The sequence below is a fragment of the Candoia aspera genome, chromosome 4 (genome assembly GCF_035149785.1).
Source record: "Candoia aspera isolate rCanAsp1 chromosome 4, rCanAsp1.hap2, whole genome shotgun sequence".
Taxonomy (NCBI): domain Eukaryota; kingdom Metazoa; phylum Chordata; class Lepidosauria; order Squamata; family Boidae; genus Candoia; species Candoia aspera.
Genome location: NC_086156.1, coordinates 118,749,480 through 118,772,808, shown reverse-complemented (window position 1 = coordinate 118,772,808; position 23,329 = coordinate 118,749,480). Strand labels below are relative to the sequence as shown.

Here is a 23,329-nt window from a genome sequence, read left to right as displayed (position 1 = left end):
CCTCGGCCGCCGTCTGCCTGGCATTACTCCTGCAGGTGTGGCCCTGATCCTGCTGGCCACCCTCCCACAGAGGTTAGCGGTGGCTTGTTTTTTAAGAGGGGGCGGCTCAGTGGCCTCCCAACCGGGCCGGTGGGGGCAGAACAGCACTGTTTTGCACGCCACCAGCACTACCACCCCGCCACTTAGCAAGGGACAGGCACAGTTGGAGAAAAGAGGGGCTGCTTCTCCAGGCCACTGGGGGTGGGGGGGCACAGGGCGAGAGGAGGGACCTTCTGTCCTCCTCTGATCTTCTTGCTGGTGGGGCCCTTCTGTGTTGGCCGCAGTTGGCGTGACCAGGAAGGATGAAGGCTCACGAGCTTAAACAGCTCCCTTGCCGCCTGCGCCTTGGGGGAAGACAGCAAGGGTCTGCCTCAAAGAGGGTGCGGTCCCAGCTCTCCCCCTTCGCCCCAAAGAGCCAGAGGCAGCCAGGTGGATGTTCTGCCACCTTTATTGTTCAGGAATTTGGCAGCAAACAGAAGAACGCAGCCCCCCCATCTCCCACAAGCATGAAAATAAGAGCTCCAGATACATCCCCCTTGCCCCCAGCAAGGCTTGGGGACCCCCCCCCCCACGAGGCTGGCAATTTCCAGGGAGCTCTTCTACGGGGGTGCTTGGGTGCCTGATTCTCCTGAGGCCAAATGGACCATGTGGAGGGGGAGGATAAAGGTCCTCTCTAAAGCGGGTCCTTTTCCTCTCACCCTGGCACTGGGGAGGGGATCCCCAGGAACTTACAATTAACGCATGATTAGCAGGAGCAAAGTCAGAGGCAGCTAAGGATTTATCTCCCCCCCCCCCCAAACAGCACAATGAGCTGTTTGTACCGTTTTGGAGCCATTGCAGTGGGGAGGGGGAAGCAAAGTTTGAAGTTCTGCCCCTTTGCCCCAAGAGCGGATTTTACTTCAGGCTATATCTGCACCTCCCCCTTTGGGAATTCCATCCCTTCGCCCCGTTTCGCAGATCAAACCGGATCAAGCCAGCCCATCGTGCCTGCCCACCTACCGTACAAAGCAAGGGGAAGCCCCCCCAAACACTCGCTGCACTGGATTCCCCCACCCCCCCCAAGGCTGCTCCAGGGCGGGGCAGTGGGGGGGGTGCAGACAATCCCTGCAGCTGCTCCCAGGCAGCTCCGCATCCTGTCCCCGGCCAGGCGCTCCCAGCCCTCCACACTGCCTTCCTACAAATGCTACCGCCGCTCCAAGCAAACTCGTTGCGCAGCCCCCGTCAAGGGCTCTGCAAACTGCAGAAGCCAGCTCTCTGCCCATTGGGCGCTGGGCTCAGCCGCCACCACTCTTGTCAAGACGGGCTCCTCCCCACTGCCCTCTGGAAAAGGGGGTGCAGGAGCAGCCACCTTGCAGAATCACTCGGCGCCAGCATGCTCCTGCTGCAGGTTGGGTGCTGATCTCTGCCGGCGCATGCGGGGTGGGGTGGGGCTCTCCAGGCCCCCCGGCCGGCGCTGCGGGTAGGGCTGGTGCTGGTAGGGGTAACAGGTATGCTTGCGTGCTGGGTGCTGCTCCTGCCCCCGTCCACAGCTGTGCCTGCCCCGTGGCCCACCTTCCAGGGAGTGGCGCCGGGGCAGCTGCTTGGGCTGAGGGCCGGGGCTGCTGTGGCGGTCGGGGCTGGGGGCCGGGGGCATCTCCTCGCCCGGCGCCCCTTCCTTCTCCTCGCCATTGCTGCCCACCATAAAGGCTGTGCTGGGCCCCCACGAGTAGCGGTGCTGTGGGTTGCTCTTGAAGGGGAAGCGCAGCTTGCAGTCCTGCGGAGGGATGAAGCGGCTGTGGCCCCTGCGCTGCTGCGGCTGCTGCTGCAGGTTCTGGAGGCGCAGCTGCTCCTGGCGGAGCCAGCGGAGGCGCCCCCGGCGGAAGGCAGGGTCCTTCTTCATCAGGCGGGAGACTCGGTCGCAGCACGAGGACCCCTCTTCCTCCTGGGGGGCTGGGCTGCCCCCCTGCTCCCTCGGCTCCCCCTTGGCTCCGAGAACGCGACCCTCCTGCACCAAGATCAGGGATTGCCACTCGTTCTCCAGGTCTTCGTCTTCCTGGGGCAGGAGAGAAACGGAGAGGAGGAGCTGGCGGGGACCCAGAGGGAGGGCCCTGCCCTGGCGTGGAGCGAGGGGCACTCCAAAGGTGTTTTGGAGAACAAGTGGGTGTTTCTGGCAGAGGCCATGGAAACGTGGTCTCTTTTGTTTACTTACTGTGCTGGGCAAATCAAGCCAGGTTGCTCAACAGACCACAGTTAAGCGCCCCCCAGCACAGCGGAAGCTGTAAATGGACCCCCGATTGCTGAGCAACTTGGGGAAAACCTCCTGCCAACCTGGAGAGCAGAAGCCGGGCATCTGCTCAGCGATACAGGCGGCTGCTCACCTCGGTCGAGACGGGGATGACCTGCTCCATCTTGACCACCCGGTCCCGCAGTGCCCGGATCTCTTCGTCCTTCATGTTGTTTTGGATCTTCACTTCTTGGAGAATGTCCGTCAGCTTGTCGATATGCGCTCGGAGGTCGCTGACTTCCACCCCCGGCGTGCTGGCCCGGGTCTCCGCATTCCCAGTCCCCACGCCACATCCTCCAGGGCCCTCGGTCTCGCCCACACCCACCGTGTCCCAGACGTCACGGGCTACAGCACGCCAGCTGTCGCGCTCGTTGGGGTCGCGCCTGCCATAGATACGGCAGAGCTCCTTCATCTTGACGATGCTCATGGCCTCGATCTCCTGGCGGGAGTGCCGGAAGTCATTGAGGGCTACCTCATAGCAGATCTCCTTGACCGCCTGCATCTTGAGGTCGGCCAGAGTCAGCCAGCGGGGGTCCTTGGCTGCCCTTCGGCGCTGCGGAATCTGGTACACCCGCAGCGGCTCCCGCTTCTTGCCCGAGCTGGGCAGGCCGCAGCGGCGCACGATCGTCTGCACTTTGGTGGCCGGCAGCTTCTCCCGCAGGGAGGAAATGAGTCTCCAACTCTCCTCGCACGAGCGCTTGTCAGAGTCGTCACCACTGTCTGAATCTGCATACTGGGAATTGGGGGGAGGAAAAGGGGGTCTGTCAAGGGTCCGTTCGCTGCCAGGCTCAGATAACTCCACCAGAAACCAACGTGGGCCGCTAACTGTGGGTATGCATTGCAGGGAGACAGGAAGGGGACCTCAACGGAAACACGCAGGAGCCGGTACCAAGGTGAAGGGAGCGCCAGCGTTCTTGAAGTCTGGAGGATCCAGATGACATCTGGAAGCGGCTCAGACGCCTCCCTGATTCACTGAGCTATAAAGGGGAGAGGGAGGGGGAGGTCCTGTGCCATAAGACCCGCAAGACCCTGCTTTTAAGGCCAACACCAGTCAAAGCAATTTAGGCCTCCAGTGAAGTCGATTCCCTGCCCTGCCCTGCCCAGCGGGGCTGATGTGTTTGGGGTGCACCCCCTGACGCACGCTGCGGAGCATGGGTGACCGTGGCACTGCGCCCCAGAGCATGAAGGCCTGTCATGGTTTGTGCACACGTACCAGCCTTTGTTGCTCCAGCAGCAACTCCGCTTCCTCCTTCTCTCGCCGGTACTGGGTCTCCAGGTCCTGAAGCCTGACCACAGCGCGGGGCAAAAGCAGGACGCTCAAATGAAGCAGGCCTCGGCCACAGGGGCCATCCGTCCCAAGGCCCCACCTCAAAGGCAGCATCGAGGCTGTGGAGGCGCTCCCCCACCCGGGCCTCGAAGACGAAGACGGCCTGGGGGAGCAGGGGCTTAGGAAGACCCCGGCACACCCCGCACCGCAGGGCCGGCCAGCTGCCCCGCCTCTCCCGCACAGCCGACACCCTGCCCGCCCACCTCTTCTCCATCTCCAGCTTAATGTCGATGCCCTGCTTCTCCAGCAACTCCCGCTGAGCGAAGTTCCAGTCCACCGGCTCTGCCTGGGCCTCGAGGGGGGCGCTGCGCTCCCGCTCCAGCCGGGCCTGCTCAGGGTGGTTGAAACGGAAGACGTGGTTCTTGCCCATCACGACGCGGTGGCCTGGTCAGGGGGCAAGGCGGGGTTGGGGAGATGTCAGCTCAAGTCGCAGCAGCAGACGCAGGAAGCGCAGAGGGAGGCCAGCTGGCAGAGGCAGGGCGCCCGGAGAAGGGTGGGCAGCCTAGCCCAGGGGCCCGGAACTGCCTCGGCAGCAGAGCCAACTGGCATACCTTTTTCCCACTGGGCTGGCTGCCCTTGAAAAGGAACGCCAAACAGGTAGGAGGTGGGAGGGGCACCACAGAGCGCTTTGGGGGGGCACCTCCCCCCTCCTGATTTTTGAAAGCAGCACAGCCCAGGAGTGCTCAGGGCAAGCTTAAGAGCAAGTGGTGAAGCTCCGAGGCTGCAGGTGCTGGAGCGTCCCTTCACTCGGCGTTTCAGCTGAAGCCGCTCTTGGCAGCCCTTGCTCCCCGGACACTGCGCCCACTGTGCCCCCCGGCACTACCTGATCGCAGGACCTGGGGCTCCGTCACCTGCTTCCCGTTGACATAGGTCTCAGCCCCGTCGCACGGCTCCAGAGTGACGACCGCTGCAGATGGGAGAGGCAGAGATCAGGGCATGAGGTCTTGGGAGGCGCCCCACGCCTGGTGGGGGTGCAGGGGAGTTGGCAACAGCCTGGGCTGCCACTGACTGCCCTGTGCGGCCACCCGGTCAAAGGGCCACTTGGCTAACGCACCGCCGGGACAGGAGCAGGTGCAGAGAAAGGAGCACCTCTGGACGGGGGAGGCTGTTCGACCCTGGGCTCGGCAGGATGGTGACTGGGATGCCTCCCTGCCTCCCCATCCAGCAAGACCCCCAAACGAGCCAATACCTGCTGCTGCCTGCTGCCCCGTGGCTGGGCACCCCTGCTCCCGGCAAGCACAAAGAGAGGGGAGAGGAAACACGGTTACCCTGAAAGCGAGCGCCACTGGCAGACACACCGGTGGAGCTGTGCGTGCCCCGAGCCTCACCTTCTCCCCTCTCGCTGGTGACGCTGCGGAAGATGCAGTGCTGCTCTTTGATGAACTGCCCGCTCAGCCAGATGTCCGCGTTCTGCTGGCCAACCCTAGGGCGGGAAAGCGGAGGTCAGGCCCGCTGGGAGAGAGACCAGCGCTCCGTCCACCTGCTGGGGGAGAGACCAGCGCTCCCAGCACCGTGCAGCCTCACCTGGTGACACCGTCTTTGATGTGGTAGAGCAGGCACTCCGACATCAGGGGGTCCTCATTCAAGTTCACCAAGTGGGGAGTCTGGGGAGGGCAGGCACTGACATCAGCAGGGGGGCTGGGGACACTGCCTCCACCCAGCCCAGCCAGGGCATTTCAGATGGCCTGCCAGCAAGTGACCCTGCGTGGCCGCGCCCCGCCGGCCTGTTTTGGCAGGTGCACAAACGAAACATCTTTCAGGTTTGGCAGGAGGCTCTCCGCAGGGCAGATTCCCTGCGAGTCAATTCTAAAAGGTGGCGTTTTGGCACGTTTTCACTGGCTGAGCACAATGCAAGGTGGCTGTCTCACACTGGAAGCAGCCCTTTCTGGGAAAGCCCAGCCTGAGGGCAGCTGCTCTCCATGTCTGCTAAGGGGCTGTGAAGGAGCCTCTCTCTGGGGCCCCGGGGAGAATTTCCTCCCAGGAAGGGAGAAGGGTCAGCCCAAGGGACAGAGGGGAAGGTGGGGCAGGTCAACCAGGCAGGCGACCCAGAAACATGGCCACCCTGACCGCTCTTGCATGGCATCAGCGCACTGTGCCTACCTTCTTGGGGGAAAAGACCCCAACGGTGCCCCCGTCCTCTCGAAGAGCCACGCCCATCTCTGCCAGGAGAGCCTCTCTGTAGGAAAGGACAAACAACCCCCAGTTGGGTCATTTGAAGACCAAAAGAAACCTGCTAAGTTTGTGCGACACGCTTCAATGGTGGTGGACAAAGGTGGTTCCGGTTGCTGAGCGCATAAGCCCAGCCACCGAGGAAGCAGCAGACGTCCTGCTCCCGTTAGCTGCATCCAGGACCAGCACAGCCGTGTCAGAGCTGGGGGACTGACTGAGCTCCATCAGCTCAGCCTTCAGGAAAAGAAGCCGGGACAGGAAAGGACTGGAAAAACGGACTCTCTGCCACGGCCTTCCCGCCAACCATTCAGCAGCCGCTGAAAGCGCTTCCCTCAGGCTCATTTGCTGCAGGGACATGGAAGGGTTCCGAAGGAAAGCTCTCCAAACATGCACCTGCGCATTCCCACGCCCTCCCAGTGCACTCAAGCAACAACACCCTGGCTTCTGCCCCCCACCCCTTGAGGTCAGAAGCCCCCAAGTTTCTTGTGCAAACTGTTCCGTTTCCAGACGTGGAAGATCCAGGAAACGCAGAACCTGCCACTCCTTCTCTGGACCGGCTACTCTTCTGGAAGAGGAAAGGGCCCGATTCAGCCCAGGGGCACAACCTGAATGCCCCAATCACTTCCTCTTCCGGAAGAGTGCTGGGCCACCCCAGGATGCCAGATCAGCGTGGCTGGGAGGAAGGCCAGACTAAGGACACTGGACGGGCTCAGCAGCTGACGAGGCGAGGCGAGGCGAGGCGTGCCATCGGAGCACGGCTGCCCTGCGCTACGGAAAGCCAACTCTCCGATGGCCCAACTCCTCTGGGGATCAAACAAATGGACGCGGAACAAGATGGAGGACAAGGCAGAGCTGAAGATCGCAGCTCAGGTCACTCCTGCCTTCTGGGGGCTCCCCTGGCCACTCAGCGGCCTTGGGGCCTTCCCTCCCCACCAAGAAAGAGGCCCTGGAGCACTGAAACGTGCAGCCCGCTGAGCAGGATCCCCTGGGGCTCACTGGCAAAGCCAGAGCCCCGGGGAAGGGGCGGCTGCGCTCACCTCTCCATCCGGATGGCCTCTGTCTTCCGCAGTTTTTCCTCCCACGTTTCGTTGAGTTCCGCAATTATCCGCTCGGTCTCCTACGAGGGCAGGACAAGAGGCTGCTCAGGCAGGCTGGTTTTCGGAAGCAGCGCCTCTCTGCCAAGGCTGCCCTGCTGCTGCGTGCCAGAAGGGGACCGACCGCGCTGCGGCAAGGGGAGGGGACCCGAACCACAGCGGCTGCACAGAGCGAAGGCAAGGCGGATCGGGCAAGGAGTCCGCCTCGAGCCAGGCTCCTGCGGCTGTGGAGGATGCCGTAATCCGCTGCTGCGGCTGGGCGGCCCTGGGCCAAGGGGCTGCTCCCCTGCAGAGTCTGGCCACCAGAAAAGGGCCACTGATGGGGCAGAGGTGGGAGGGCGGCTGCTCTCAGAAAACCGGGCAAAGAGGAGTGCCGTCTGCCCTTGTTCCTGCCCAGCAGACCCCAGGTGCTTGTGCCCAGGAGGGGGGGTGGCGCCCACTCCACTGGAAGCTGGAGCACTGGCAGAGATTGTGTCCCCCAAAGGCCCCTCACCTCGAGTCTCTCCATGGCCTCCTCTGTGCAGAGCATCTGTTCCTCCGAGGCCGGGAGGCACAGCTCCAGCTCCCCGTTGAGGGCAACGGGCTCCAGCAGGAGAGAGGAGCCAGCCATCGAGGCAAAGGGCAAACTGGGGATGCTCCGCCTGCTGCTGCCCAGATCGGCAGGCTCAGTGCCTGGAAAGACACAAGTCGAGTGAGGGACAGGGCCTCCCTCCTCCTGCCAAGACCTCACGTGGTCCTCCCCGCCTCGACCGGTGCTGCTCTATGCTGCTGGGAAAGATTCGGAGCGCTTCCAGGCAGGGGACAAGTACCCGGTGTGCCCACCCCAGATCTGCCTCTTTTTCCCGGGGGCTGCTCCTACCCGAGAAGCAGACAGCCGAGAGGCCCTGCGTGGAGAGGAGGTCCCGGAGCCTGGCCACTTCCTCCTTGAGTTCCCGGATGAGCCGGGCATTGGGGTCCTCGTTGATGATGGCATTGCAGCGGATCTGCTTGGCACGGTCGGCGTAACTGGGGCAGGAGGAGAGGGCACTGAGACGGCGGGGCAGGGGGCTGGGCCTGAGCAGGCAGGAGGAAGAGCCCAGCCTTTGCTTGGACCTTTGCCACAAGGAGGCTCCCCCCCCGCCCACTGACTCTCCTCCTGGGTCCGCCTTCCAGCTCACCGGAGGGTGCTCAGCGTCTCCTCGTAGTTGATGTCGGCTGGGCTGAGGGCGGCAATCATGGCCGTGCGGGAATTACCCCCTGAAAAACAGAAAAGGGGGAAATTGGAGAGGAAGATCGGAGCTATGTTCGCTTTCTCACCATCAATGCTCCTGAGGGGTTGGAAAGAAATAGGGCTGCGCGTAAAACGAAGTGCATTTTGCTCTGAACCCTTAACAAACACACTGTGTTTCCGAACTTCTGCTGAGCTATTCAGGGAGGGCAGCTGAAACAAAATCCAGAGGGGGGTTACGGAGGGAGATGGTATGCAGTGCGCCCTCCCCTCCTCCACGTGGCCAACACCTGGACCCTGCCTTCCAGGCCCCTCCGCTCCCTGCCTCTGCTGAGCTGCTGGAGAAGCCCCAGCATTTTCCCGCTGTCCCCCCAGGGGCACCTGCTGGGAGTGGTTAGTGCACAGAAACTTCTGCAGCCCTTCCTGGGGAAGCTGGCCATGCAGTGACACAGCCCTCCAAGCGGGGCCAAGTCCCACCAGCTGCAGCAGCCCGACCAAGAAGGGTGACTTTTAAGTGCCAAGTTTCCCCAGTCAGGCTGAGAGGCGCGAGGGCAGCAGCCCTCTCCGGCCCCTGCCGCAGGAAAGAGGACCAGACGAGCCCTCGTGCAGCCCTTCCCGGCCCTGCAGCAGCCCGAGTACATCTCCCAGGCTGCCCGTTCAGCAAAGCAGGGGCGGGGTCTCTCCTGCAGCCCCTTCTCCCTCCTGGCCCCCATTCAGGCACTCACCCAAGTTCTCTTTCAGCAGCCAGGTGAGCACTGAATCCCGGTAAGGGATGAACTCTGTCTTCTTCTTCTTCTTCTTGTGGCTGCTTTGCTGGGAAGGCAGGAGGCATGAGCTGGGGGGGGTGCCCTCCCACCCCCAGGGGACCAGGGAGGAAGGGAAAGGGGAGGATGCTCTGGCAGAACCAGCCACATCTACATTTGACCCCCCAACTTTCTCCAGCAGAGCCTCCCAAGTGGCCTCAGCTGCTGTGGGAAGTCCCCGGGCCACATTCCGTCTTGGCACAAGCAGAGCCCCCAGCTTCCTGTCCCAAGAGTGCCCCCCCAAAGATCTCTGCATCCCCCTGGACCAAGGGGGCCCAAGCTCTTTGCTCACCATCTCAGCCAAGGCAGAGATGACCTTGCCCAGTGTGGTCAGGGATTTGTTGATGTTGGCACCTTCCTGGGGAAGAGATTCCTTGTTTAGACATGCATATTTGGAGAAACGCATGAGCTAACGCCGCCTGCCCGCCCACCTGCCAGGAAAACGAGACACAGCCAACCCGAGTCCTTGCCTTGAGCCTTGTGCCCTTCGCACCCGATGAGTTAGCCCGCTCGCTCCCGGCCAGGTCCACCAAGCTGATCTTGCTGACCTGGGGAGAAGGGGAGGGCAGCAAGGATGAGGACGGGAGCCCCCAGGGACCTTCTTCAGGGCGCCCCAGGGTGACGTAGCAAGGGCAGGCCGCTGTGGTCTGGGGGCCTGAGGTCCAGCATTACCCTAAGCTCCAGAAGAGTTGCCCGTTGCTACCTGCCCCCTTGCCCGTGTGTGCACAGGCTGGCTGCTGCTTCTCAGCAGAGGTCCAGGGCAGGAACTCTGCAAACGTGGGACTCACAAGCCAACCAGCCAGACCGTTGCTCGGCAAATCTCCCATCGGAAGCCCCTTCCAACCTCAAAGACCTCAAAGTGGCCCTTCCACACCGTTCAGTAAGGCCACTTTGACCTCAGAAAGGTCTGTGCACCTAATGGGAGGCCCCCCCGCACCCGGGCCCGCCTCCTGGCTGGGGTCGGCCTCCCTACCTTCTCGGTGTCCAGGTCCGTGAGTTCGTCGTGCCGGCGCTGCGTGAAGACGATGGTGAACACAGCGTGGGAGCGGCTACTGGTTTCGTTCATGTTGGTTGCCGCCACGGTCCTGGGAGGGCAGATGGGTGTGGTGGGGCCTTTCCTGGAGCAGCCACCCGTGTGGGACCACACCTCTTGGCCCCGATCTGCGGGTCCCAGGCCCCCTGCCCGCGCAGCTGGAGGAACACCCACAGCCCCGTCTCCCACCACCAGGCCCGGGCTGGGGGGCTGCTTCCTGGCTGGCCGTGGGGGGTGGGCGTCCTGGCTGAGACCCCTGGGCGGAGAAGTGGAGGAAGGAGGGCCCTCTCCCCCCCCGGGGCCCAGGCACCCCTGGCTCCTCCCCTCCACCGGAGGGCTCACCTCGCTTTATTGCCGCAGTCCATGAGGTCGGCGATGTCTTCGAAAGAGGTGACGGCCAGCTTGGAAAGGTCTTCGACGTAAGGCCCCATGATAGGGTGCTCGCGCACACGCAGGTTCCCGCAGCTTTTGGGGTTCAGGAGGTCACGCACACGTTCACAGTAGATCTCCATGTAGCTCACCTGGGAGGGGCAGCAGGCCGTTCAGGCTGGGGAGTGCGGGGCGAGAGCCAGGCGGGGGACGGCGGCCCAACCTACCTCCACGGAACAAGACAGGGAGGGTGATGCGTCCTCCGCCACGCGGCCAAAGAGGTCTTCGCAGAGCTGGGGGGAGACGGAGGGTGGTCAGGGCTGGAGGGCCAGCTGAGGGGTGGGGTGGGTTGCCCTCTTTAGCCACACATCCCAGCACACAGGGTGCGGGGTGTTGAGCGGGTGGAGGTCGGGGGAAGCAAAGAGCAGCAAGGGACGATTGATCGTGAAGGTGTCCCCTTGCCTCCGGGCACCTGAGGGATGATGCCCTGCTGGCCCTTCTCCTGCTTGCCCATCATGGTGTACGACTTGCCGGCCCCCGTCTGCCCGTAGGCGAAAATGCAGACGTTGTAGCCCTCAAAGGCGTGGCGCAGCATTTCCTCCCCGATGTCTTTGTAGACCTGCCGCTGGGAAGCGAAGTGGGGGTCCTCCTCCTGGAAGAGAGAGGTCCTTGCATGGGGCGCGCGAAGCGAGCCAGCCCTGTCAAGCAAGGGCGGCGCCTCCGCCCGGGCAGCCAAGCACAGCCTTCTCTCCGGCCGACGCTCACCGAAGTGTGGGACCAGTAGGAGTAGTCAAAGGTGAAGCTCTTGGGGGCGTCCTTGGTCTGCTTGGGGTTGGCGATGCCTGCAGGGAGGGAAAGAAGAGACACCCGTCTGACCAGCCCCACCATCCCCAGCCCCCCATACGACAAAGGCAGCATTACCAGGAAGAGGTGACCGCCTTTCCACGCACAGGAGTGGTCTGTCGGGGAACGCCGCTACAGACCATGGCTCCCCACGGTCTGTCCCAGCCAGTGCGATCTGCAGCCGCGGCATATCTGGAAGGCTCGCGGGCAGGGAAAGGGGGGTCTGGGCTAGGAGGCCCAAGGGGGGCTGCAGGGAAGTGTGTGCCAGCTCAGCGCGTTCCGGCATGGCTTCAAACGGCTTTTCTCACAGCAGCTGAGCTAGGTGCAGAAGGTGGCAAGAGGGCAAGGTGGGACTTGAGGGCAGGAGTCCCCTCCCTCCCGCGCTGTTGCCACTTCCTAACAAGTCAGGGGTAGACTGCTATTGCATTTGGAGGCTCCGTTCAGCTCTTATTCACAACCACTCAGGCTTTGGAAGCCAAATAGAGCATTAACTCTGGCCAACAGTGCTTGAAAGTTATCTGCCAGTGCCTTTCCCTCACAGACTCCACTGGCAGAGTGCCCCTCAGTGGCACACCTGTTTCCTGGCCTCCTTCGGCCTCCTTCAGTCCTCAGGGAGCCCCCGGGCCTGGAAGTCCCCAGGCCTGCGGAAGGAAACCTGCTTGGGCCCCATCCCCTCAGGAGCAGCTCCAAACCCAGGGGCTCAGCGCTAGTCCGGAAGAGGTGCCTGGGAGCTCCGTGTCCAGCGGCCACCCAGAAATGGGACTCTGCTCCGCAGGGAGGCACTTAAGGTGCCCCTTCTCTCCGGCACACGAGTCCCATTCGTGGCAGCCCAGGGTCAAGGGCAGGGCAAGCGGAGCATGAGGCTTCAGCAGCCGGACCTGGGTGAGGCTCAGCTCCGCTTCTTCTCTGGCGAAGCCTGCAAAGGAGGAGGACTGGTGGGGGAAGCCGGACCTCCTTCCTCCAATAACCCATCCTGTGCATTTTAGTGCAGGGCTTTGGAGGCGAGCTGAGCCCCATCTTGCTGCTGGGAGGGGAGCCAGGAATGGGCTGGGATTAGTCCCAGTTACAGCCTTCACATCCTCCAAGCTGAGGCTGAAGCACCGAGCACCAAAGAGCTCCTTCGTGACCCACCTCAGGAATGCCAGCTGGTTGGGCGGCACAGAGGCAGCCAGGTGAGGGAGAGCGGCCTTCCTTCCCGGCCCCTCACAGGCTGGAGGGCACTGGGCTGAGGGCCGCCTTCGAAGACCGCTGGACAATCCTGCCAGCTGCAGCACAGCTACTGGCTGGCCTTGCCAAATCTCTCCCCCCCATCTATGCTGGCCAGGAATTAGAGCTGCCAGGCCACCATCTGGAGGGGGCAGGTTGGGCAAGGTGGTGCCAGACAGAGGAGGTGACAGCATGAACCCAGAGCCCACCCCCCCGCAGGTCCGTGAGATGTTGAGGCTGCTTGTTCTAGCTTTGAAAAATTATCTGGACGGCAATGGCTTCCGCAGATCTGGAAATGGCCCTTTCTTCCTTTTCCTTGTTCCCCTCCAGGTTTGTTTTCCTTGCCAACTTTGTTCTTTGTCTTGTGCTGTTTTTGTGTTTTAAATTGTTCCTTGTTCTTAAATGTTTTTAACAACTTAAACTGCCCAGAGTTGCTGGGAGTTGGGTGGCATATAAATTTAAATAATGATAACAATAACGATAACAATAGGCATCAAGAACTGTCCTAAAACTGGAAACTACTGAACTATTAAGTGGGACCAGGTAGGGGTGGCATAACTTTGCCCCAGGGTTAACAGTGCCCAGGCAGCCCCGTCCAGGCCCCTGGGGGGGCCACTAATCTTCCCCTGCAGCCTCTGAGCGGGGCAGCTCCCTGGCTGGGGAGGCATCAGCTGGGCACTGCAGGACCCCTTCCTTGCCGGTCTCCAACGGAGCCTCCCCAAGGCAAAACAAGGGGGGATTCCCAGGAGGCGCCCCTGGATCTGTCTCTTGGGAAGCAAGGCTCTCGTGCTCCCCACACAGAAACCCAGGCGCCTGTTTTGCTTTTGCAGCACCTCTCGCAAGGCAGACCTGGGACAGACCAGGGGCATCAGAGGACAAGCAGACAGGCCTTTGGAGACCCGGAAAGGCAGCTCCTGAACTCCGTGGCCCATCACCCCTGAAGCTGCACTCCTTGCTGGGGGGGGCAGGGAGGGGATGCACTCCGTCAAAATGCATCTGGGGCAGGAGAGGGTCATGACGTGTCCTCTCTGACTTTGGGATGGTGCTGGGCGTGATCCTGCAAGGGCTTCCCGGCACTCCCAGTCCTAACATGGAGAGCCAGCCAGGAAGTCTGAGCTGCGCAGCCCAACGCCAGGCCGTACAGAGGTCGCCCTGGGGAAGAGGCCGCCTTGTAGCCTTTCCTCAGAGGGGTTTGGGAAGACTGAAGCCAAGCAGGGCCACTTCCTCTGTGCAGGGAGACTGGGCTCCCCCAAAGCCACCCATGCCCACCGCTGGATCAGCTCAACCAAGTGAGCTCTGAGGCCTCTCTCCCATCAGGTCCTCTACACCAGCGTTTCTCAGCCTTGGCAACAGCTTTCAAATGCGTGGACTTCAACTCCCAGAATTCCCCAGCCAGCATGGAACACCGCTCTAGAGCGTATCACCCCATCGCCCAGTTAGTCTCAGGCAAAGGGGCCATGCCTGAGAATCCTAAGGGCCGCCCAGCCCATCTCAACCCGTAATTCCTGTCCAAGCTCCAAAAGGCAGGCGGAAACTCACAGGTCGTTGGTCCTTGCATCTGGATGACACACGTGGCAGCGTGGCTGATTTCACGGGCATTGAAGGGCCGCACCCGGACGGCCACTTTGACCGACGCGCCCGCCATCTTGGCTCCGTCTCAGCAGCAGCTCGGAGGGAGGGGCTACCTGCAGGCACAGAAAGGCAGACGTGGCCTTGAGCCTCCCAGCCTGGGCCAGCCCTGATCGGGGTCAGCCCCTGCAAGGGAAACTCAACAACGAGACACCCCAGCCAAACTATGTCTATGGCTCCCCTCCCACCCCAGGGTTAACCCTGAACTTTTCTGAACCTATGCAGCTCAATCCCTCCACCTGACCCTGACCCCACACCCAGGAGGCTTCCCACAACCCACACATTTCTCTGGCAAGGGACAGACACATCCAGGCGATCCACATGCCAGGACTGGGCTGGCCCCTTTCAAGGAACAGGCTGGGCAACCCTCCACCCACCCACCCCATGCTGCAAACACACCCATCCTTAGGAAATGGAGCACTCCCCCACTTCCCATTGGCTATGCTGAGCAAAAACCTCCAGGTGGTTTAAGAGGGGGGCGGGATGCGATGCTAGAAAATGCCGCGTAGTTCATTCCAGCCCTAGAGCTGAACCAGCAGACTCAGCAAGGCCCCGAAGGCTCCACTTGGGATAGGAAGGGGGGAAACGTGCTGAAGAAGCCCACCCCAAGGACCTCGGCTTCCCACGGCACAGCTTGAGACAGAACCAAGTCCAGGGGAGCCCGTGATGTCTTACGGCTTGAAACCAGAGGGGGGTCAGCATTCAGCGGATGCCAGAGGTGACTAGTGCGGAGCACTCTGAAAGACCAAGCGCAGTCTGATCCGTAAGGGAACAGAAGAACCGTAAAACCCGGATCCAATGTTTGTCCTCTTTAAAATCCTCAAAGCCACAAGACAGGGGACGAGCAGCTGTCCCCTGCGACACGTGGGTACCAGTGTGCTTTTGAAGCAGGCGCTAGCCATCCGGGCAGAGGCTGCTTAAATCTCAGAGGCCGGGACAAGCCCCAGGAGGCCTCCTGTGGAAACAGGGGCCCATGGGGCCCCTATGAGAGGCCCACAGAGTCTCTGGTTCAGAAGGCCCAAAGGAAGCGGGGGGGAGAACTCCTCCTGGACCGGCCTCTCCTGCCTTGACACCTCCCAGATGCGTCGCCTGACAAGCTCCCAACTGGCTGGGCCCTGAGGAATGGCTGGAGCAGCCTTGCAGGGCTAAGAAGGACGTCCCGAGCAGCGGAGCCACCAGGCGAGCTGAGCTCTGGGCGGATCACGCAGCCCAGGAAGACTCTGGACCACAAAGCTGCCAAGCTAGAACTCCTGCTCCTTAGCTTTTTTAGAGACAGAGAGCTGGGATGGGGTAGCAGAGGAGCAGAGACTGATGGTGCCCAGCTGGCACTACCCTTGACCCAGCCAGAAAGCACATAGGCAGGGGCCAGACTTCTTGCAACCTGAGCCCCCTGCCCAACCAGTCCCCCCCTTCCAGAGCCCACATTTAAATGCCCCAGAGAGAAGCCAAAGGCCTGGGCCCCCTGACCCAGGCCTGCTCCCTGGCGGTGGAGCGGCGGCTGGGGAGGAAGAGCAGAGGGGGGTTTCCCTCATGCCATCCCAGCAGCTCTGCCGCAGGTCATTGCAGAAAACCCAGGCGCCCCACGCCAGAGAATGGCTGAAAGGCCTCTCCCCTTCCGAGCACGGTGGCTCCTCTTCCAACGGGGCAGCTTTTCCAAGTGGGTGGAGTTTTTCACGAGCTGGACTTCCGTGAGTGTTGTAATATGGCACCCAGGTTTGCAAAGTGCTTGGAATCTCGGGGTGAACGGATGTCAGGTAATCCACACCTCTCCTCTCAGCCCCAGGTCTCGCAGGCTGGCTCACTCGTTTCTGCTTCCCCCAGCCCTAAAATCACAGCCCCCACCTCCAGGCCTGGAAGTGGGGGCTGGCTGCTTCCATGGGAGGGGGCCACCAGAGCTACCCCTGGCCAGGAGGTGGGATGGTAATCAAATTCAAGGAGGAAGGACACATTGTCTTTGGATCTGGACCGGGCACAGCCCTCACATGTCCCTTTGTGACTCTCTTCCTGGAAGTGCAAACCACACACCCCCAGCCTGGACAGGGCACCAAGGTTGCCCCTCATGGCCAGTCAAGCTGTTTGGGGAACCTGCCTGGGTTAGGCTAGACCCCTAACCCTGAGTCGACCCCCCGCCCTCATGCCCCTTACCCCAACAGGTCAGCCAGCCTTCCCAGCAGGCCCCAATGAGAGGGCCCTCCTGCCTGGGTGCCAGGGCGGGGGCAGCAGCCCCTTGGCCCCCCAGGGGCCCAGATCCGCCTCTTCCTTAAAGCCGCTGTAGCCGTGCCCATCCCCGCATCTATGCACGCCCGGCCTCAAGGGCCAAGCAACGCTCGCAGCCTGCACCACGCGAAGGGCTGAGAGTCTCTGGCTGCGTCTTTCACAGCCGTACGGAATCTCACAGCTCCTTCTGCAGACCGCTTCTCCCTGCTTGCGTGTGCTCTTCCTCTGAGCCCAACGAGGATCCGGGAAGCTGCTGTGGTGCAAACCCATCACGGCTAACCCCAGACGTGGACCACACACTCCCTTCGCCGACAGTTGGCGTTTTCATGGAACGCTCGCCAGAAACCTTGTCTCGAGAGCCACTTCCCGCTCAAATCACACACAGGAAGTTGGGTTGGTGCTTGTGCCAATGCCACGCTATTTGCCACTTAGCTGCGGCATGGAGGGACCGTTTGGGAGCCCCCAAGGTTGCGAAGGGTTTCCCTGCCCTAGAAGATCTGTAAGTCTTCCCCCAGATTTGGCGTGCACAAGTCACCTTGGGCCTTGCTGACTTCCCCCCATTGTGCAGACCCTCCCTTCTCCCAGCTGCACTTCCTGTGCAGCTGGTGCAGAGCCCGAGCCTAGATAAACACCGCTGGGAAGTGCCCTTGCTTGGCACGCAGCAGAGTGGGAAGATGAAGGCTTGGTGAGTCACAGCAATGCCACACGGACATCCACGCTCCCTAGACTGGGGGCCAAGGGGCACAATGAGGTCTGACCACCTTCTGCTGAAGGGCCCAGACCCCACCAGGTCCCTGCTCGGGAGGGAGGGGGAGAATCCCCCACCTCCTCCCAGGAACATGCCCAAAGCTCACAAGACAAGGGCCTGTCCACCTTGAACCCAAAGTCGCAGGATCGCCACTCAGAGCCTGGGGGCCAGCTGTGGTCTTTGCGTGTGGACGGCCTCCGTCCCTCCAGGTAGGCAGCTCCCCGCCTGGGTCTGGAGTGCAGGGCCCAGTGCCTTTCCTTCCACAATGTGAGGCCAAGGACATCAAAGACCAGCACGGGGACCGAAAAGCAAGCCTCTTTGCTCACATGACGGCTGATGAGAGCGAAAAACAAATTATTTTTAGCCAAGGCAGCTGTTCCCTGGCAACCAAGGCCTGGAAGAGAGACGGAGGATGCAGGCCGAGCCCTGGCACAAGGGCCTCCTTTTCCACCCAACTCCATGCACACCTACACACACTGGTGCTGCAAGAGACACGGCCATTGCACAAGTGCTTCTTTTGGGAGAGCTGCACGGTCCCGCCTGTCTGTTCCCAGGAATGACTTGAGAGCCGGCCAGCCGGCCAAGCACAGAGGGGCTCTGAAGAGTCGGCTCCCAGGCTCAGCCCACCGTCTTGAGGAAAGGCTCCGCGGGAGGAGGCAGGCCAGGTGCACACGCAGGAGCTCCCCACTTTGGGGACAGCCGCCCAAGGACCGGGGTTGCTCCTTGGGCAAAGGGGGGACCTGGTGGCCTTTCTGCCCAGCATCAACGGCAGGGTGATGACTGCCCCCGCTGGGTCTCCAGCCCCTGAGCCAAGTCAGCCGGAGGACACTGGACTTGGCCAGCAGCAGATGGGAACGCTCTGCGTAGGCTGGTTCGTGAGGTTATTTGCCAAGATGAAAAGAAGCCAGAGGCAAAATATTTTATTCATTAATTCTTCCAGGGAGGCTCCAGACCCTCAGTCTGTCTTCGCAGGGCTAGACGGAAGCCAGCGGTGCCGAGCATGCACTTGTGCGGATATTCCAGACGTGCAGGAATGTGAGTCAGGGAGCCGGCATCCCAACCTGGAACTCCCACCCGTCCTGGGTTCCTCCCGGCCCTGCCCGGCCCCTTGGCCAGGCTGTGAGAAAAGCAAAGCCGGCCAGGCTCGCCTCGAGGGAGCAGCATAGCCAGGAGCTCCCTGGGGAGGCCAAGCCAGCCGCTCCCCCCATCCCTCTTGCCCCCTTTGCGCAGGGGCACGTGAGACGCTGCTTCTGCCAGCCTTTTGCTCCTTTGTCTCTCCCCCCGCCTCAGTGGATTCAGCACCTTCCTTGCAGCTCCCTCCTCGCAGGCCCCTCTTGACTTCCATTAAATGCCCCCCAGGGAGGAACAGGCTTTGGAGACCGAGCGGGAAATACTGGCCAGACAAACCTCGGTTCTACGGTAGCACAATTATCCTTTTCTTATTCTTCTCCTGCAATAAGGGGCAGATTGAAAATACCTGCCAGCATGTGCTTTGAGAAGAAAAAGCTGTTCTTCTGTGTGTTCCCATTTCCGCAAACTCTCCCTCTTCCGACAATGCAAGCCGCAGAACAAAAGCCTGCTCGTTGCTGCTTCATCAGAGCCGCAAGGAGACCCCCGCCCACCGCATGCATTAGCCCCCCCAGACAGCGGAGGGGTCCCCAAGGACTGAGGCTAACACAGGCTAACCCTTGAGGCTGCCCCCCTGCCAGCCCCCAGGAGAGGCCGGGCAGCCACGTGGAGACCCTTTCAGAGGGGAAAGTAAAGGGGGGCAAGGGGGGTGGGGCAAGCCAAGCCCTCTTGGCTAGGCCCGTTTCCATCGGGCTGGTGGGAATGAGCTGGAAGGACCCTCTTCTTTCCTGCCCGTTAAGACCACCACAAAGAGATGGCACAGCTTTGGTGAGCACTAAAAGGGCCCCTCCCACACCTTTCCAAACCTCCGGCCCCCCAAAAGCCTCCTTTGCTCTGCTGGAGCCTCATCCTGGGCTGGGGGAAAAAAGATCCCAGCTCTTTTCCCTCTGGCCTGCTCTCGGGCCCAAGCACTTCTCAAAGGCCTCTTGGCAGGGCACCACCAGGCCACACTGCCCTCACCCACTTCAGCTCCAGGAGCGGAGGGCAGCTGTCACATGCCTCCTGGGCTGGACTTCTTTGTGCTCCTGCTTGCCGTGGACTGACAGGCCCCTGCCTCCCTGCAGAGCGACTGCAAGAGCGGGGGGAAGGAGCACCTGGGGCAGGCAGCCATCCTTTCCGGGGCAAATCCGATTGCGCGCCAACCTAAGAGGGGCACTGCGGGATCGCAATCCCTTCCTGATTCTGGCCAGCAGCCCAGACAGAGCACCACAAAGGCCACAAAGAAGGCCCTGCCTCTTCAGCCGACAGCTTTTCCCGAGAGGTCTCCCCCTGGTTGATCCCCAGCCAGCAGAGCTGTTTGGGCACACAAAAATGGGGGTGCTTGGCAAAGGGGAAGGAGCGGGGAAAACCTCCCCCCAGCCTTCTTCCAATTATCCCCTTTCTCCTGACAACGCCTGCACCCCTTCCCTGCTCAGGGGGGTCCCACGGCCTCCGCAGCTGGCACATCCCCAGCCTAAAGACCTGGAGAGGCTCTTCAGGCCCCCCGGAAGGTCCAGCCACATGGTGACACTCGCCCGATCCCTCGTCCGGGAACAGAGGGAGAACGAGAGGGGAGGGCCCAGCGGCACTGGTGGGACTTTGGGGAGGGGCGGGAAGGGGGGCTTTGGTCCTGCCAGAGCACCTGTGGGACTCAGCCACCATACAGGAGCTCAACTTCAGCCACTGGGGCACACGGCTGAGCACCCAGAACAAACCATGGTGTGCTTAAGCAAGCCAGGCTTACCACAGTGTGAAAACCTAGTCAAGCTCACCCACCCATGTGGAGTGCCAACAATTCAGGCCTTTCTGGGAGGCCCAGCCTGCCGGGGCACCTGCCCAGGCAAATGAGGGGCAGGGCGGTAAGACTTTAATTAACGCTTCTTGAGCCCTGAGCCGTGCTAATTCCGAAATGGCAGGGCAGGTAGGAAGCAGGCACACGCCCTGAGGAAGCCTCCAAGGCACCTTGGGCTCTTCGCTCTGGCAGGAAGGGGCAGCCCCACCGGGTCCCCCCTCCATGGGGAGCCAGAGAGTGAGTCCCCACGGACAAGAGAGCTCTCCCCAAACCAGGAGGAGGCTTTTAAGTGCTGGTTTGCTGCGGTCGGAGGCGGCGGCAGTTTGCTCCACAAAATTACAGGCCTGAGAGAAATAAGGCACCTTTGATCCAGGCTGGTCACTTAACACACAGCTGTAATCAGGAAAGGGACCCCCGCAGAGCGCGGAAGCGCAATGTGCAAGGACAAGCTTTGAGCAAGACACTGCAGCACCGGCAGGCAGGCAGGGCAGAAAGTGTGGCAGAAAGCAGGAGCGGGGGGGGGGGGGATGGCTCGTTTGCAGGGGAGGCAGCTCAGCTCTGGGGGGCCAGGAGCTGTTTGCAGGCTGCAGGAGCTACACTTCCTCAAGGAGAGGGGGCCACGGGGCCGCTGACCTTGCCAACAGTTATGAGAAGGACAGCAAGACTGAGGGGGCAAAAGACCAGGCTAGAGAACAGGCAGCGCCCAGCTGCAAGCCGGGGGGGGGGGGGAGGAACCCCATCTTTCCCTCCCTAAACAAATAAGAAACGAGGCTGGCTATAATGACTGCACCCGTGCAGAACTGTACAACGCCCAAGAAGAACCTGACAGCGGAACTAAGGGATCCTTCTGAGGGGGAGCAGGCGCCTCCTATGGTAGGGCGCAGCACAAAGAGAAGCCGTGGCAGGACCCTTCCCAGCAGTCGAAAGAGCTGAGCCGCCGTGCCTCAACCGACTCAGATGAGTCCCTTCCTCGGATGCTGGAAGGGTCAGCACGTGGGAGCTTCCAGCTCTCTTGCCAAGCTCTCTTGCCACCGGGGCCCTCCGTTGTGCCTGGCCTGGATCCCATTATCCTCAGCCAATTCAGCCACTGGCCAGCCAGGCTGGGGATCCTGGGAAGGGAGTGCCAACCCAACTGGGAGAGGATGCTTCGTGGACTGGCCAGGGGTGGGGAAAGGCCCCGGTCTCCCCTGAAATGTTGCACGGCAAGCCACTACAGGTCCTGCAGGCCACCTGCAGAAGACGGCGCACGCCCATGTTTTGATCCCAGTCCGAGGACAGCTCAGCGGGAACTGTGAACTCCGGGGAAGGGCGAGGAGGAGGGCAGGACAACATTCCTGTGTGCTAGTTCTCCTCGCAGGCTGCGGAGCGCAGGGGGCAAGCCGAGGAGGAGGAGGAGGGGTGGCTCGGCTACGAGGGTGCCGGAGGGGGAGCGGCTGATCGGGAAACGGCCCCCCTCAACGGGTACCAGGAGGCCAAACGGCCCAGGAAAGGCATTCCCCGCCGAGCCAAGCGCGCGACCACCGCAGCCTCACGGGGGACCTCTCCCTTGCTGCCTGCGGCCTGAGTGCAAGTGGCCGGCAGCCACGCGCCCGGCCGGCTCCTCCCCCGCGGCCGAGTCAGCCCGGGTGCCCGGCTGGGCCTCATCCAAGGCCGCTACCGCACGGCCGGTCTCCGCCCCTCCAGGAATCCTTTCCACCCGCGAGAAGGACCTCCGCCGGGGACCGACAGCCCGCGGACTGTGCTTTCCCCAAACGGCTCCGTCCTGGGCGGAGGCGGTCAGGCTCGGGCAACGCGCCCCAGACCAGCTCCGATCCAGGAATGCCAAGCGCAGGGCAGCGAAAGGGAGGGAGCGTCGCGGGAAGACAGGGGGGCCAGCGGAGAGTGCCGAAAGGCAACAACCCCGCGCATCTGGGGGGCGGCCTAGACGCCGCAGAAGGGGCTACCCGGGGGGGGGGGCGGTCCGCAGGAAGGGGATCCAAACGGAGGACGCGGCCACAAGCGCGCCACCCGAGCCCGGCCAGCAAGCAGGCACAGAGCCCGGGCCAGCCCGGTAAAGGAACCCTCTCTGACTTGCAGACCCCTGCAGAACGGGGGGAAAACGGGGAGGGGTTTGCCGCCCGGCGCCTCTGCGGGGAACGGGAGCCGGAGCAAGCCGGGCTGGGGCATTATGGGAGAGCCGGAGGACCGGCAAAGCTGCCAGGTCGGCCTAGGGATCCGGAAGAACCGTCGCAGGAGGAGCAGGAGCCGGGCTTAAAAAGTGGGGGCTCGAGCTCCTCCCAAAAGCAAGGCAAAAGCAGCCCCCCCAAAAGGCAGACCGGGCCGTACCTGCTTGGGGAGAGCCGCGAGACCCTCCCGGGGCGAGGCCTTTCCAGGCCAGGGGGACGAGCGGAGGGACCAGGCGCACTGCCCCCGGAGCCACCCCGAGGGCCAGGGGTCCGGCCACACGCAGCCACTGACAGCGCAGGCCGCTCCGCCCAGCCAGCCAGCCGGCCGGCCGCCTCCCCGGCTCACAGGGTCGGGCCGAGCGCCGCCGCCGCCGGAGACCCTCCCCGCGGGCCCCGCCTCGCGCGCCGCCCGTGCCTGCCGGCCAGGTCAGCCTGCTAAAAACAGCGCGCCGCGTCCCGCCGCGACCCACTCCGCCGGCGCTGGGGGGAGCGGGGCGGGCTGCGGAGGCTGCAGGGCCGCGGGCGGAGGGCGAGCCCGGCCAGGCGCCCCCCCTCTCCAGGCGGCCGCCGGGACCCCGCCGCCCCCTCCCCTCCCCTCCCCTGCCGCGGCCCCCCCCGGCCCGCCGCTCACCTTCCGCGGCCGCCGCTCGGCTCGCTCGGCTCCGGGGTCCGCGGGCAGCGCCGGGCGGGAGGGCAGGAGAGGCAGATGCCGGCCGGGCGGGGCGGGGCGGGCAGGAATGTCGCGAGACCGGGAAGAGCCGGCCCTCCCCGGCGGAGGGGCCGCCCTTAAAGGGGCGCGGCAGGCCTGGCGGGCAACAGTCCCGTGAGGTAGGACGGGTGAGGGTTAGGCTGCCCCCGCGAGGGCCGCCGCGGCTGCGCCCCCGGATCGGCCTCGCGGGGGGCCCGGGGTCTGCAGCAGCGGGGGGGCCCCCGACCTCCCCGGGCCCCCTCCCGCAAGGGACCCGGGGACGGGCCCCCTGCTCCTGCCGCCCTTTGGCCCCTTCCCCGCCGCCCCCCAAGCCGCGGGCGCCGCTCAGCCCCCCCCCCGCGGGCCTTTGTTCGCCGCCGCTGCGCTCTCGCCGCGCGCTCGGGCGCCCCCTGCCGGCCGCTGCTGAGCAGGAGGGAGCGGGTCGCGCCTCCCGCCTCGGACTCCGCTCCCAGGATGCCCCGCGGGCTGCGGGAGCAGGGCATTCTGGGAGCGGTAGTCCCCGCCGGCGCCCCCTGTCACGGCGGTGCTGGCGGGTCCCCCCAGGCCGGGAGGAGCCCCTGCGGGTGCGGTGCGCGCAGGAGCCCCGTTGGCCGCGGCTTGTGCCTCTCG

At 63.1% G+C, this 23,329-nt stretch overlaps 1 protein-coding gene across 1 annotated transcript; it reads right to left on the bottom strand.

The window, feature by feature from the left end:
* Positions 1-469: 469 nt before the first annotated feature.
* KIF1C (kinesin family member 1C) lies at positions 470-22,813 on the bottom strand. The gene is made up of 22 exons (XM_063301773.1): positions 22,643-22,813; positions 13,893-14,038; positions 11,070-11,146; positions 10,777-10,956; positions 10,532-10,597; positions 10,278-10,456; positions 9,876-9,987; positions 9,373-9,450; positions 9,195-9,260; positions 8,825-8,912; positions 8,050-8,128; positions 7,752-7,897; positions 7,386-7,564; positions 6,836-6,915; positions 5,730-5,805; positions 5,154-5,233; positions 4,958-5,052; positions 4,453-4,536; positions 3,833-4,013; positions 3,516-3,588; positions 2,397-3,035; positions 470-2,071 (listed from the first exon to the last, which is right to left on the bottom strand). Exons 2-22 carry the CDS (start codon positions 13,996-13,998, stop codon positions 1,397-1,399), a joined length of 3,339 nt encoding a protein of 1,112 aa, XP_063157843.1. The 5' UTR covers positions 13,999-14,038; positions 22,643-22,813; the 3' UTR covers positions 470-1,396.
* Positions 22,814-23,329: the final 516 nt, after the last annotated feature.